This window comes from Branchiostoma floridae, chromosome 7 (genome assembly GCF_000003815.2).
Source record: "Branchiostoma floridae strain S238N-H82 chromosome 7, Bfl_VNyyK, whole genome shotgun sequence".
Lineage (NCBI taxonomy): Eukaryota > Metazoa > Chordata > Leptocardii > Amphioxiformes > Branchiostomatidae > Branchiostoma > Branchiostoma floridae.
The window spans coordinates 20330892-20345419 of NC_049985.1; the positions used below are offsets into that span (position 1 = coordinate 20330892).

The following is a 14528-nucleotide window of genomic DNA, read 5'->3' on the forward strand; positions in this document are numbered from 1 at the left end:
CCACCCTATGCGCCATCGGGTGCGGGAAGGACTTTGACTTTTGTACTTCCAATCACATGTGAGGAGGGCTGTACATACATACATGAGATATATAATTACATATGTATATATGTAATTATATATCTCTGTACATACTAAATAGGTTGTCAGACTGTTGGGACAAACTAAAAAACTTTTGACATTGGCTATATTAGTTAAATGTGGTGGAATGTACATGATAAATCCTCAATATACATACCATAATTATTGTACTCATTAGAAATTATAATTAAAAGCTTTAATGTGTGCCCAGGATGTCAGTACCAAAGCATTTTTTTAGGTATTACCTAATTTTGCTCTCCAGAAAATGTAACACAAATTTGCGTATGTTTTCTTTAAGTCCAGTGAAGTCTGAAACTGTACAAACTATGTTCAAAACAATTGTTAAAACAAGGTGCATGGCAAACCTGTAAAACGAGAGCATATATGCCGTAGATTGAAAAAAGAGGATCAGTAAACCGATAACTAATGCTATAGAATGCCAAAATAAATGTTAAGTCAAAGAATAAGACGTGAAAGGACAGAAAGAAAAAAATCTATTGTTGGTAGGGGGTAGGTACCAGTACAGAAAATTCATTATAGGTCGTGTTCAGGTTTAGAGGATCAGGTGCGGACCTGTACTTGGACGTCTGTGGAAACTTGAGAATTGGCAATACTCAAAACAAAGGTAATTGGTCAATTTTGCTAGTGGAATTTTGGTGGATTATCCGACTCTCACTGGCATTTTAAAATGGCATTTTAAAATGCCATCTTCATGTAATCCGATGAAGGCTACCTTTGACTGTAGAAACTCTACTTGACTTCGCTCTTGTTGTCTTGGCCCGGTAAAACCCTGAACGCCTGCCGACATTGTGCATCCATTTTTTAGTTGGCAAAACCTGCTCCAGTGATTTTTTCTCAGGTCTGTTTTTTTTCATATCGGTCCAAGAAGAAGAAAAACATTTTGTACCTGTACTGGTCCCTACACCTGTTGGTATGCCATACTATGTGTTATTAGTCCTATGTTCAACCTTCCTGATCACTTAGATTTCATTCTTTTTTATCCCCTCGCTCGCATCAGTTTTGGAGTTCCCAGAGCATGTCATCCATACAATCAAATCAACATGGCCTTAGTTGAAATTTGGCACAAAGGTAAAGGCATATATACTCTCAAGATTGAAACTTAATTGTTGTCCAGCTTAATATGGGTGACTGAGTTGTTTTTATGATGACCACACCCTTGTAAGTCCATTGGAAGAGCAGTTCAAGGGAAGTTCAATATTAATCAACGTGCAATTAAGAATCTCCCTGACTCACTTTTAGCTATTGTAGGAGACTAAACCTGCAGAAAATGCATCAACTGCTGCTTTTCTCTGTAAGTATAAGCCATATGCTTATTTTCAACTTTGAAATCCAACCAGTTTTTCTTTATTTGTTGCTGGAGAACCGCTAGGTATGAGTGGGATTCAGAGCGGTCCTGGATCTATATTGTTCGTGTTGATTAAAACATTTTGCAGACTACTTTCCAATTATTAAGAGGAATCAAAATAAGCACACTTCTTTAGTTCTTAGTATAAAGATTGAAATACTTCAGAAAACCAGCGCTTGCCAATTGAAGGAAAATCCATCAAAACACCAGTTCAGCAAAAAAGCAACTCTAGAAGCTAGCTGCAGTGAATGTTCTATGAAATCACAGAGTACAATTGAAAGTAAGTGTGATAGCACAATATTCTGTACGTTGAGCCATGATCTGGTGTTATAATGTTGACTTAGATCCAGTTTACACAGCTTTAGGGCCACTATAAATAGTCTCCACCTGAAACTAGGTAGCACCCAGTTCAACCTGAGTTAGAAACTAGGTCTGTACCACAACTGGGCAGCTATATCGAACCCTGGTATACACTACCAAGGGCGTTATAATGTCCTTGACACTACATACTGGACCACAACCCAATTTTAAAAAGCAAAAAAAATAGGTGCAGAACAAAATAAACATCAACTAATATTAAATAATATAAAATAACATAATATTAAATGGCACCATAATAGTTTTTAAGTCTTCTAACGCCTACCCAGCTGAAGTCTGGCAACAACATTTCACAAATTCATTGGAATCTTCACAATGGAAAAAATGCTACCGATTGAAATTACACATCAAAACCCAGTGTGCTATGCCCTACATTTGTACAATGTACTTAAATGTTGTTGCTTCCATGTAAAGATGCTAAAACAATTTCAGCCAAAAGTTTAAACACAACTGTCATCAACAGAGCTACAGTAACATCACAGTAATTGAAAAAGGTTGCACATTTTGGTCTTAACAATAATGTGCAGAAAAAGTTAAACTCATGGTTCATGAAAGGTTCTCCACAGGTGCATAAGCTTGGTACAGTAACACAATGTCCCTGCTATATGTTCTACATTATGCAACTCAGACTCCTTTGCAATGTAGATAGAAAATATGTAAAAGTTTAAAAATCTTTACATTACACAGTTCCAAGCTGAAAGTTACAGGGCTCGAAATACCACCTGCATATACAAGGTTGTGCATGTGGTGTAAGTCCTTTCAGACTAAACTTCCACCAGAGCAAGTTGCTTTTATCCACTGTTACCTGACATTAGAGAAAGCTCACACACACCAAAAATATTGTCTGTCCTTGAAAGGTAAAAGAAAATAACCCTGAATTAAAAAAAAAAACAAGCCTAAATTTGTTCATTGAGGTTGGACATCTAGGTAACAATATTAAAAGACAATTCCATCTCTACAGTTCCTTAGGTGTTATCTTATCATATAAAATATCCAAACATGATTTGCATAGGATTTATATCTTAATTAAGTTGTTCCACTTCATTATTTTAGTGATGGAAAAGAATAGTGATGGATGTCACTTGAGGCATTCGGAACAAATCTCTGACATATCTAGTTGTAGACATTGAATTGTCTTTAACTGAGCCTAAAGTCACCTCTTTATTAAACGCTTTGTACAATCTAAAACCAACAATAAAATGTGGTACAGAAAAAATCCAAACATGTGGTCTTTATGTATCCCCTATAGCCCACTACTTATGGCTGTGCAAGTAATTTTCTTTTTGTGCAAGTTTTGGCTCAACTTGCACCAGTGCAAGCTCACCCAAAAGTGTATTTCGAGCCCTGAAGTTATAAGTCATTAGATTTAGAATGATGTGGCTGCACTATGTACACCCCAGTAGGCTTTGTGCATTTTGCAAAGGCTCAAAGGGGTAAAAGCAATTTTTCACTTGCAACTGGGTGTCCAGACCTAATTCATCTCAAGCTTTACTTTTAACAGCTAAACCAACAAATTAGGCTAACTACTTCTGTGTAATTTAAGTTGAAAGGCCAAAATCTATCATACACATGCACGCATTTTGAAAGAACCTGGTGCTTGAAAAAGGAAAACAGTATGACATAATGTCATTCCAAGACAGACACTGCAATAATTATCTATAGAATCAACTTGGTTGGAATGAAAAAAGATGCTGAGACTTCCCAGCTTGCGTCAAAAGCTGGTGGAAACCTTCCAACATCCTATTTTGCACATGTCCAGCATGTTTTCCAGGACTTTAAATACTCTAAGGTTGGCTCAACGTATGTCAACATTTAGTACACAAAAGTTCAGTTCATCCTCAAAAGACTTGAGGTTTTCCAAGGTCAAAGTCAGGCATGGCTTAAACTTTTCATCAGTATCCTATATAGATCATTCTTTTGCTATTTGCACACACCAAAACTCAATCAATTTACTGTGCAAAGAACTGGCCAATAAACATTTGCTAACAGAGAGTGAGCAGAATCAACTACTAGTACTTTTCCTACACCCAAACCTTGACTATTACTGCTTTTAGAAAATATATAGTATTATATACATGTGTATGGTGCATCGAACCCCCTCCTCTGTAAGTGTCCAAGCACAGATAGTCATTCATAGAGTGCTGCCTTAAAAAATAGCTATTAGGTACTACTTAATAATAGTTTTTTGTACCTGGACATTTGCTACAAGGTTGCTAGTTAGGAACACTGACTAGCAAACATCAACCAAAAACACTGAACCTTTTTGGTCAGCTGTACTTAATGCACTATCTCTAACAAGCAGTGTTTTGCAGTTAATAATATGCAGATATGTGGCTAAGGTGAAGATTATTAGCAGATCATCTTATGAATGATTGTCAACACATCAAAGTTGAAGGTGCAGGCTAGGGCTGGGTATCGGTACAGCGTACCAGTACAAAACCATTTTTTCTTATTGGACTGGTCCAGGAAAACCGGACCTGAAAAAAATAGGTGGACCAGATGTTGGACCGATTGGAAAATGAACTGATTATATGATCAGGCATTTACACGTTTTCATGCTTGCAGGTGGAAGAAAATAACAAAAGTGAAGTAGAGAAGATTTTATAGTCATTTCTACCAAGTTTTACAGTCAATCGTACAGGTGCAGTTTGTGTTGTTGGATTTTAAAACGCCATTTTGAGTCGAATACTCCACCAAACAGATTTCTTTGTAGTGAAATGGACCATTGGTATGAGTCATACTGAATCAGGTCCAGGTTCAGGTCTGGACCTGGACCTGATCCTTTGGACCTGAACCGGACCTGGACCTGAATTTTCTGTACCGGTACCCACCCCTAGTGCAGGCTATTTTGTACATACAGCACCATCTATACCATTCCCATACAAGTAGACAAGAAAACCACAATCACCAATGTATGACACCTGCAGCAGGGACTCAATCACCAAGCTAACGGAAAGTTTAGTTAGTAATTATATATTTTCCAATGTAAAAGGCACTTCTACATGATCTATTAATGACTTACTCCACTGATAATCTGAGGCTGGCTGAGTTGTCCCCTCAACATTGGACACTATCGTGTTTTTTCACCAGCAGGTACGTCATCATGTTGCCAATTCCCTTCACGGAGACATCATGCCTGGGTTCAAACTCGTAGTACTTCTGCATGACCTTGGCGGACTGTTCGCTGACCTGGATGCGGCCGTTGATTCCTGTGCTGTCCATTCGGCTTGCTACGTTGACGGTGAGGCCCCAGATGTCATAGAGCAGCTTGGTCGTGCCGATGACCCCGGCCGTTAGTAGCCCGTGGTTGTAACCTATCCTCAGGATGAAATGGAAGCCCAGCATGTCCTCATTGAACTTGTTGATGACCTTCTGCATGTCCAGGGCAAAATCCATGAGAACGATGAGGTGTTTGTCAGGGTTCTCCCGATCCTTCTGACTCTCTGGACTGAGTCCCGATGCAGCCATAAAGGTGCTGCCAATTGTCTTAATTTTCTCAATGTGCCTGGCATATTCTTCCTTCTGCAAAAGGTCGTCAAAGTCACTGAAGATTTCATTTAAGACACGGATACATTCCTTCCCACCTTCGAAGCTTTCCTCATAGAAGTCGTTAAAGTTCACGATGGTGGCAAAGATAACAGCGACAGATGAATGGTTCTGTGAATACTTCTGGGTCACCTTCAGGGTGTCGGCCACATGGGTGGGCAGGATGTTTCCAAGCAGCCAATCAGCCTGCTCCTTTTCTATCTGGCTTCGTTTTCTGTCAGTGTCAGCGCCGATTTTCCCGTGGTAGGTCAACTTGTTGCTGACTTCAAACTCGCGGTTCAAGAAGATGATGAGGATGATTAACAACCCCACATCGATGATTATCTCATATTCAAAGAAGACTCTTGAGGCTGTGGGGGAGGGGGTCTCTGTGGTGTTGGCCATTACGGTGGGGATGATGTTATCCAGTCCGTCCATGCAGACGTCAATGTTGACGTTGACAAGGATGATCAAGATTATCCCCACAATCAGAACCAGAGCTGTTTTCATCCAGGAGCTAAGCTGGGTAAAGTTGGTATAGTGCAGGAGGGCCACAGACATGAGATAGTACTGCAGACCTGGCTCGAGCTTGCAGACCATGTTGCAGTAAACTGCTGCCACTGGAAGACTGATGAGAATGGCTCCATACAGCTGCCGTGAAACCCACCGCGAGAAGAACTGTGACATCTGCTGGGAGCATTCCGAAAGGTACCCCATGTAGAAGGCCTCTCGGGTGTATGCCACCAGAGTCACCACTTTGATAATGGCTGCCAGGATGAACACCACTATCCACGCGACATTGGGGGGATGGAACAACAGGAAGCAGCCAATGGAAATCATGGTGAATACAACAAATGAAACCACGACGTCCAGGAACATGTTAAATCGTGGGAGGGCACAGGTTTGAACAGCGTTTGGATTGTTACCTTCATCCTCCATCTCTGCGGCGTAGTGATCGCGGAATCGCATTTCCAATTCTGGGTCCAGGAAGTTGAGAGAGAACATGTTGATAGGCGGTTTGAAGAAGTAATCTGACATGTACGGATCACTGCGGATGTTCTCGATGAGGTTCTTGTCCGTTCGCTCTCGAATTTGGTGAAACTGTGTCAATGTTTGGTTGAGTGGCGAGATGACCTGGTCGATGAACAGTGCACAGCTGCTCTCCCTCTGGCGCTCGGCCACCATTGAAGCCACAGACTGCTGGCTTGAGCTGAACTGCTGGTCACTGATGCCACTGGACGGTTGACCATTCTCCTGGGATGGTGACTTCCCCGTCATCTATCAAACAAAGCATAGATCCAAACCTTCTGATTCATTACTTCTCATCAATTCTACAACCTATTTGGTGTACATGTATTCTATTAATTTTTACAGGTTCAAAATAGTACTATCACATACATAATTACATCATAATGTAGTTGCTTTGAAATTTCTTTTCAGTTTTAGGACCATTATAATCAGGTTTTCTGACATTTAAGAAAAAAATGAAGGCAAACAGCAAGCTGCAAACTGAAGTGTCAAGTACTGGAACTGTGAAGTCAACTATTTATAATTGAAAATATACAGATTTCAACAGTATCACAACCTAAGATAAACATATCCCTATGTTTACACATGTACATTTTACTTTTTCTTTACCTGTTGAAAGTGTTTAATGGTAATGTAATATGGTAAATCCAGTACAAGGGACTTCATGGCATGCAAAGTACTATCTAAAGTTTGCAGTGCTTACAGAGGCTATCTAATCACAATGGTAGAAACAATTTTGTGTTACCACTGGGTCTGTGTACATGTTGTAGCCTTACCTGTTGTTCTATCCGGTTTGTAACCATCTGTGTACGTAGACTGGACTTCCTGCTACCACTGCCCATGCCGGGTGGGTACAGCCTGTTGCCATAGGAACCAGTGACTGGTAGGGAGTGGATGCTGTCCCTAAAGAACAAAAATGGGAAATGTTAAATCGTTGTCCGCCCAAAATCCAACAAGAGATGTTCAGCTCGACTCCTGAAAATGTTACTCTTGACCATCTAGAAGTGCCAAATCTATTTAAACTCAAAGTACATTGTATTATGATCTATTGAACTAGTTAAACTGTAATTTCCAACACAAAAATTGACTGAACAGCACCAGTCTTGTCAAGGAATTAACAATTCACATAGAATCACAAGGTCATTGGGTCTCACTGAACAAACTTTAGTAGAAATCTTGGACATAGAGCCAGACTTTTTTGCTACAGGGATCAAAGAAGCCCAGCTTTACAACCATCTCTGAACAGAGACGGTGGGCGCAATAGACTTCCTGCAACCTCTGATCCACTACTTACTGAGTCATGCGTTCTATCTGCAAAATGTGACATCACGACAGCAGTATATTGTTCATTCCTTGACAAAGACTGGAGTCCAATTTTTGTGTTGAAAATTACAATTTAACTAGTTCAATAATGACTTCTACTAACGCAGATGAACTTTCAAGTTAAGTATTATGATCTAATCATAATTGAAAACTGTTGATTGTTCCATATAAAACCTTGCCAAGACACATTCAACATTTTTGCAAGTAGTACTGTAGTATTATGTGGTTATTGTTGTTCTTCCTTCGATGCCTCTCAAAATTATCTTGTTCTTGTCGTAATTGAAAAATTAGAATTGACAATGAATGAGCTTTAAGGCAGAGGCTTTTCCGGACCACTTCTACATACATGTGTATTACTATCCAAGGCAGCGCTGCATGATGTTACAGATACTTTCATTACGTACCATATTTCTTGTAATAAAGTGCGCACCCCCGATTTGGAACTCGTTGCAAACAATTTCATGCGAGCTGAGATAGTCGGCAGAAAAAACACAATGAAGCAAGCACCTCTTTTTTGGCAGCGGCTGCACCGAACATACCCTTAAGCAGCGCTGCACCCTTTGATGTTTTTGTTATGTCACACCTACTCTCACCTCTCAAATAGAAGTACCCCCTGGAATAAAAGTACCCCCCGGAAAAATCTTTGAAACCTAATAAAAGTACCCCTTGGAATATAAGTACTGTACCTCCCGGAAAAATATCAAATTGACATGTAAACTGCGTCCATACTTCTGTCCAAGGCAAGTCAAGATAATAAGCAGGTAGGTCCTTTTCATTTATCAATCCCTGAGTACCATATCAGTTAATTGTATTAACAATGAACAGAATAACTACAGATATCTTGTTTGAATTATCATCTTTTCACCATTTTGTAATAAAAAAATTGATTATTTTCTTGAAAAATTGGGCATAGGTTCCCCGCTATGACCCCTAATTACCGGGGGCAACGGTGCTTTCAAATTCAACAAGTGAAAATGTACATGATACATAGGCATTTTCTACTTGGAACTTGAAGCAAATGACCAAAGAAAATTGCTACTTTAATATAGTTTCAGACATATAATAAAAATCATTAGATAGCTGTACTCAACCAAATTTTCTTTCGACAATTACCCCCACATTAAAACCCCCCATATTAAAACACATATGAACACCCCCAAAATTAACAAAATACTGTTTTGTCCATAAACTCCTATTCAAAAGTGCCGAAAACAAAGTTTTTTCGGATGCCGATTTCCCGCGGTTCGGCCCATAGTAAACACTAAACATGCTGCACATACTAACATGTTACAGATTAACTGGTGACACTAGAAACAGCTAAATTGATAAAATCTTACGGTTATTTCTGAAAATCAACACTTAAGTGGCCTTCATAAGTGGCCTTCTATGTCCATCGTTACCCCGAAATAAAATGATTTTTACCGTAATTTTACGCGTTTATGGCATGATTTTAATGATCCGAATCTTCCGCCCACGCAACAAGGTGCTAGTTTTACTGTCACCGCGAGTTAAAATGGTGGCTGTTTCGATCAAGTTTCGAGCTGTTTTTACCGGCGAATTTCTACCGTTTTGGAGAATTTGCGGCCTCAAAACTCATATCACGAGGGAGCCAAAGTTCTAGTTGTTGTTTTTACGTCCAACAGTTCTTATGTGAACGAATGATTCTTCCGTTCGTTGCCGATAGCGCGCTTGAAACACGGCCGGAAATTCCCCGTGCACCATGTGCTGGTATGACGTTTTCTGATCAAATTGTTTTGGTTTACGATGTAAACAGAGTTTGTCAAAGTTGTTTAAATAAAAATTGTGTTTCGAAACGTCAGTTTGGGGTCTTATTTTCCCCCAATAACATCATTTACTTTGTAGCGTTATAGCGAGATCGACCGATATGTTACGAGTACCGCGGCTCCAAACCGCTAACGTTAGGATATTTGGCTCATAGCGGCAGGAAATCCGCGCCACGTCCTAAAAATAGTGAATTATGAGCAAAAATACCGCGAAAATATGGGCAGAAAACCCACATTTATCATATTTCTGGGTCCCTGGTTAGTAAAGAAAGCCCCAATTTGAAAAAAAAATAAACGTACCGTCTAAAATAAGGACGTACCGAGTGGATTTTGAGGCGGAAAAAAAAAAACGTACCGGTACGTTTATTTGAGAGGTGAGAGTAATGTTCAGCCACAAAATCTTTAAGGAAAATGTTACCATGATTTTTCTCGAGAAAAAACTCATTAAAGTGCGCAATTGGACTTTGGTTTTGACCTACTAGTCTTAAGCACCAAATTTGTAGCCTGGGTACCATCCGGAAAGCAGTTCGCTCAGGCGTTCATTATATACTATATACAGTCGCTTCTAGCTCTGACATTCATTATACACTATTACAGTCACTTCTCTGTGTTTCCAGAAGCGAACATAGGAGCTAACTACTATCCGGATGGTACCCAGGCTACCAAATTTGAAGTTCAGATGTAGAAAAGGGCATGCTTTATAACAAGAAATACAGCATATGTACATCATTCAGTATCAGAGCTATTACTGATACATGTATTAATAAAGACATTATGACACAACGATTTTAAAAAAAAGAGTGAGAATTGCCCAACTCAATTTGCAGCATATTTGAAAATGTTGCAGGGTTCTTCATATAGTGGGAGTTTTGTTTTTGTTTTGACGAGTAAAACGCTAAATCATATACATACGGAAACCCATGTCGCTTTCAGCACACTTCCATCCTGATCGAAACCCAGGAAGAATGCTGGGGCACAATGTTTCATTACGACTGAAATGCATTTTTGCTCTGTGACCGGGGGGTAACCTCCGGCGACAGAGTTTTGTTTTGTACAATGTGATGAGTGTTCACATCATCTGTATGTTCCCTTTGCCGCATTCGTATGTAGACTGGCATGTCCTCTGCACACAGCTGCATAATGCATTTTTATCGATGTAATAATTTCAGAAATCACCCCAACCAGATGTCCACAAACAGACGTTAGAGCCTAGCTTCCAAGCACCTTTACCATCAGTGCCAATATTACAATAAACAAGTACTACATACTTTGTCCTACCATTAGGGCTTGACGTTGACGAGAATGATCAAGATTATCCCCACAATCAGAACCATGTATTTGTTTTCATTTGGTTTTTGCTAGCAGATTAATTGTATGATTTTGACTAATTTCTTTATGATCTGTAGATCATGTTTAGTTTTGTCTAATTCCAGTTTTTGATGATAAGATCAATTGTAACGTTATGATGATCACTGACTTATATTATTTTTACTTGGTTTATTATTGTTTGATGTATAATCTTCATATCCATTTAATTGTACTATGATTTGTAAATTTTGACAGGGGAAGAGTTTGTATAAGCCACATGGCTTTTTTCTCCCCCCTTGCACGTTCTGTTGTTTTCTATAATATTCTGTATGTTATCATTTTTTAATGTGCAAAATAAAAAGGTTTGTGATGAGTCCCAAATTGGGATTGCACACTTGAATTGGGGTGTGTCCTTTATAACAAGGAATACGGCAATGCCTGTCAAACTTTAGATGAGTTGTTTTGTGGTGAATCCAGGATTCCTGCACTTCACAGAGTTGCATTTGGTCTGAAAATGTTCCTTAGCTTCTCACTTGTTGTGACATTGAAAAACAGTCACCAAATACATTGGTAGGAAAACTGCTGAGAATAATGTCTTCACACTCTTTTCTTGGTGCCACCCAAAAAATTTTCCATGCAGATGCATAAACTGAAAAATGGAAATCAAAGCCAGATATCATCTTCACGAGTGGGTGGCCGCGCCTGCATATCACTTGGAGGACCACTGCTATCAAATATCCGTCAACGTGTTTGACATCAAGCTTCTGGGGGGCTGGAACTGTTGGGACGGTTTGCAATTTAGTTTGGTTTATATTTACCAAATTACAACATATTTGACCAAAAAATGAGCCAAGAGCATTACTTTTTGACTCACCCTTGTCGGACAGTCAATGCCCACTTTGCTGAGGGTCTCCATTAATAAGACCTCCTTGAAAAAGGTTCTATTGTTGTTATTTCATATTAGACAGAAGGGGGAAATCCCAAAATCTTATAAATAAGTAAACAGAACAGCAAAATTCGTATTAAAAGACAAAGTAGAAAATTGAAAATTCTTGACAGATGTAGAGGATTTCAGACCCATAAGAGAAAAAGGGGCAGCACACTGGAAAACCAAAACATACAAAATGTAATAAAAGAGGCAGGTAAAAAATATCTTTTCTGAATGCTCTGTCCAGAGAAAATTTTGTGATCATCGTCAGTTCAAGCAGTTCACCTGCACCAAGTCCGAGTTTTCTCGCTGATGCCAAAATGAATATGTACGTATAGAGTTTTCAGCCTTTTCCTTGACAGTATGTGCAGTTACTGGACTGCAAATAAGGTTCTCTGCTACATCAGATTCTCCACAATATGGATGACAACACGACAATACAGCAGGCACAGCAAAATCCATCTAACAATCACAATCTACCAGCACGATCACAGCAGGAGGATCACTTGGAAGGGAAAGTGAAGAAAAGATACAGATCATAAGACTGTTTGTGTTAGATTAGTGGACCTACACACTCAACAATCTGGGTGGTACACATACGGAGTCAAATTTCTGTGATCAAGTAAAGGCAGCCAGATCTGCTCGTCTTCTGTGTGACATGTGGCCGCAACGCACATTGTGTCTTCCCCATGCAGACTCGCACCATTCCTGCAATGGCACGTGGGGTTCATGCATGTGATTGTGGTGTTAATACAGTATCTCTGGAACCCCAAAAGCTTGAACATTAAGCAAGCAGCTGGGAACTCTGTGACTGCAAATATCGAGCAGTCATGGGGATTTGTAAGTGTCTTGTATGAATCAATAATGTAACATGAGCATCTCTAGAAATAAGGGTACATGCACAGTTCTGTTACTTTTAAAGAACCTACTTCTACTATATTGATGAGATAATAGATTACTAAGCCATTTAGTCATTTAACATGAAGTAAATTATGTTCATGCAATATACTGACTTTTCTGTAACATATTTTCTTATAATTGGAAAATGGTATTTCTGCAAATGTATAATACTATTTGCAGTATAAACTACTAAGCATAGAAAACCTCTACAATGCATTTTAAGCCATACCATCAAAATCTCAATATACATTGGATTATTTCGGCTGGAATTGAATAATAGGGATGCCCTAACTTTAGACGTTTTTTTTACTGACTTCATTATGCACAGATAAAGTGTGTGTGTGTAGCCACTGATTTTGCTGATTGGAAAGGCACTAAACCCAGTCCATGCATACAGCTGTCATGTGCCTTTGCATTAAAATATACTTGACATATTAAAAGAGTATCTCAACAATGATGACAGTGGCACCAAAAAGATGACATAAATTGTGTACTCTAAAATGAAGCTTTACAAAACTCTACAAATTGAGTCTGTGAATCCATGAATAGTTTCTGGGTCTCTGAATGTTTGTTAAAGAAAACACCGAGCTAGAATCCAATTTTTTTTGTTTCCACACATGCACTTCCATCACCAACTTCTGTAGACAGCAAAAACACAAAAGCGTCTCAAGTTAGGGCAGCCTATATAGTGTACCATGAAATTTCATTTCAAGACCAAACCATTTTCTAGCAATGGAGCACAGTGAGCTGCGAACCTAAGAAGTGTCTTAAGATAGGGCATCCCATTAGTTTTTCCGCTTCATACCTTTACCATGCAGGGTTCTAGCCAGGATTTTATTGCAGCGTAATGGTAATGGCATAGTAGTGATGCGAACAATCAGGAGGGGGGGTGGAAGGGGGGGTGGTCTTGGCCCTTCCATACTGAAATTTTGAAAATGTAGAGTAAAAAGTTGGCACTCTGTTAACACCACATGTAATTTGAAGGATTTTTTGGTCAGTTTTCAGCATATCATTATTTTTCATTGTTGAGACATTGATTGTTCAACAGGTAATTGAAAGCACAGTACTAATACTCAAGTTAGAAATAAGCATAATGGTCTTCAATTTAGCATGGTGGTTACAACTTATAGCGTAGTGGCCAATTGCGCTTAAATGCACTAGCTAGAACCCTGTGACATGATCAGAATGATACCAACTCTTGCTATTTGTTTTTTTATTTAAGACACATTTTAGGATATCATAATATTCAACACAAAAAATGCAAATAAGACAGTAGCTAACTAGAGTTCCAAGAACGCATACCTTTGCCAAATGATTTTAACCTTAAGTTTATAACTGGTGTTTCAATTGTTTGTCATTAAATATGCAAATAAGATTCTAATTTGCATGATCAAAATTAGTTCATTACCTTTCCGTCCAAATGACAGGAATACGCAAGCTATGTTAAGAAAGAATGGTCTCATCAAGAACTACCCAAATACCAAATATCAATACAATCCGTTTAGGCGTTCTCGACTTATGCTGTTTTTCTACACACAAACCCACAGACTCTACCTAAAATATAACAAAGGTAATAAAAGGCTCTGTCCCTGAGGTGTCACCAAAAATGGCATATCTGACCTGCTGCCTGGAAGTGGTAGATCCAGACTGTCCTCATTACAGCTGTCAGGCCTCATGAGGGCAGGTTCAGGCAGACTGGTGGCACTGGGCTGGTTACACAGAGCCCTGTGACTGGGACTGCCCTCCTTCTTCTCTTCCTTCCCTTTGTCCTCCCCTCCCTCCTCCAGTGACAGGGTTTGATCGTTTTTGTTGGAGTCCAGTAGGCTGTTACAGCTGTCTGACAGCGCCGACTTGTCCAGCTCCAAGTTGGAGTTCATCGGGATCAGTTTTCCTGCCACGATAACGG

At 39.3% G+C, this 14528-nt stretch overlaps 1 protein-coding gene across 1 annotated transcript in view; it reads right to left on the reverse strand.

Moving 5' to 3' along the window:
• Nucleotides 1-4525: 4525 nt before the first annotated feature.
• The window catches only part of LOC118419128 (adenylate cyclase type 9-like), a gene marked incomplete in the record, with an annotated part of 28897 nt that continues 18894 nt past the window's right edge, over nt 4526-14528 (reverse strand). The window contains 4 exon segments of the mRNA XM_035825434.1: nt 4526-6628; nt 7156-7282; nt 12323-12430; nt 14243-14512. Of these exon segments, the coding sequence (XP_035681327.1) occupies nt 4883-6628; nt 7156-7282; nt 12323-12430; nt 14243-14512 (2251 nt within the window).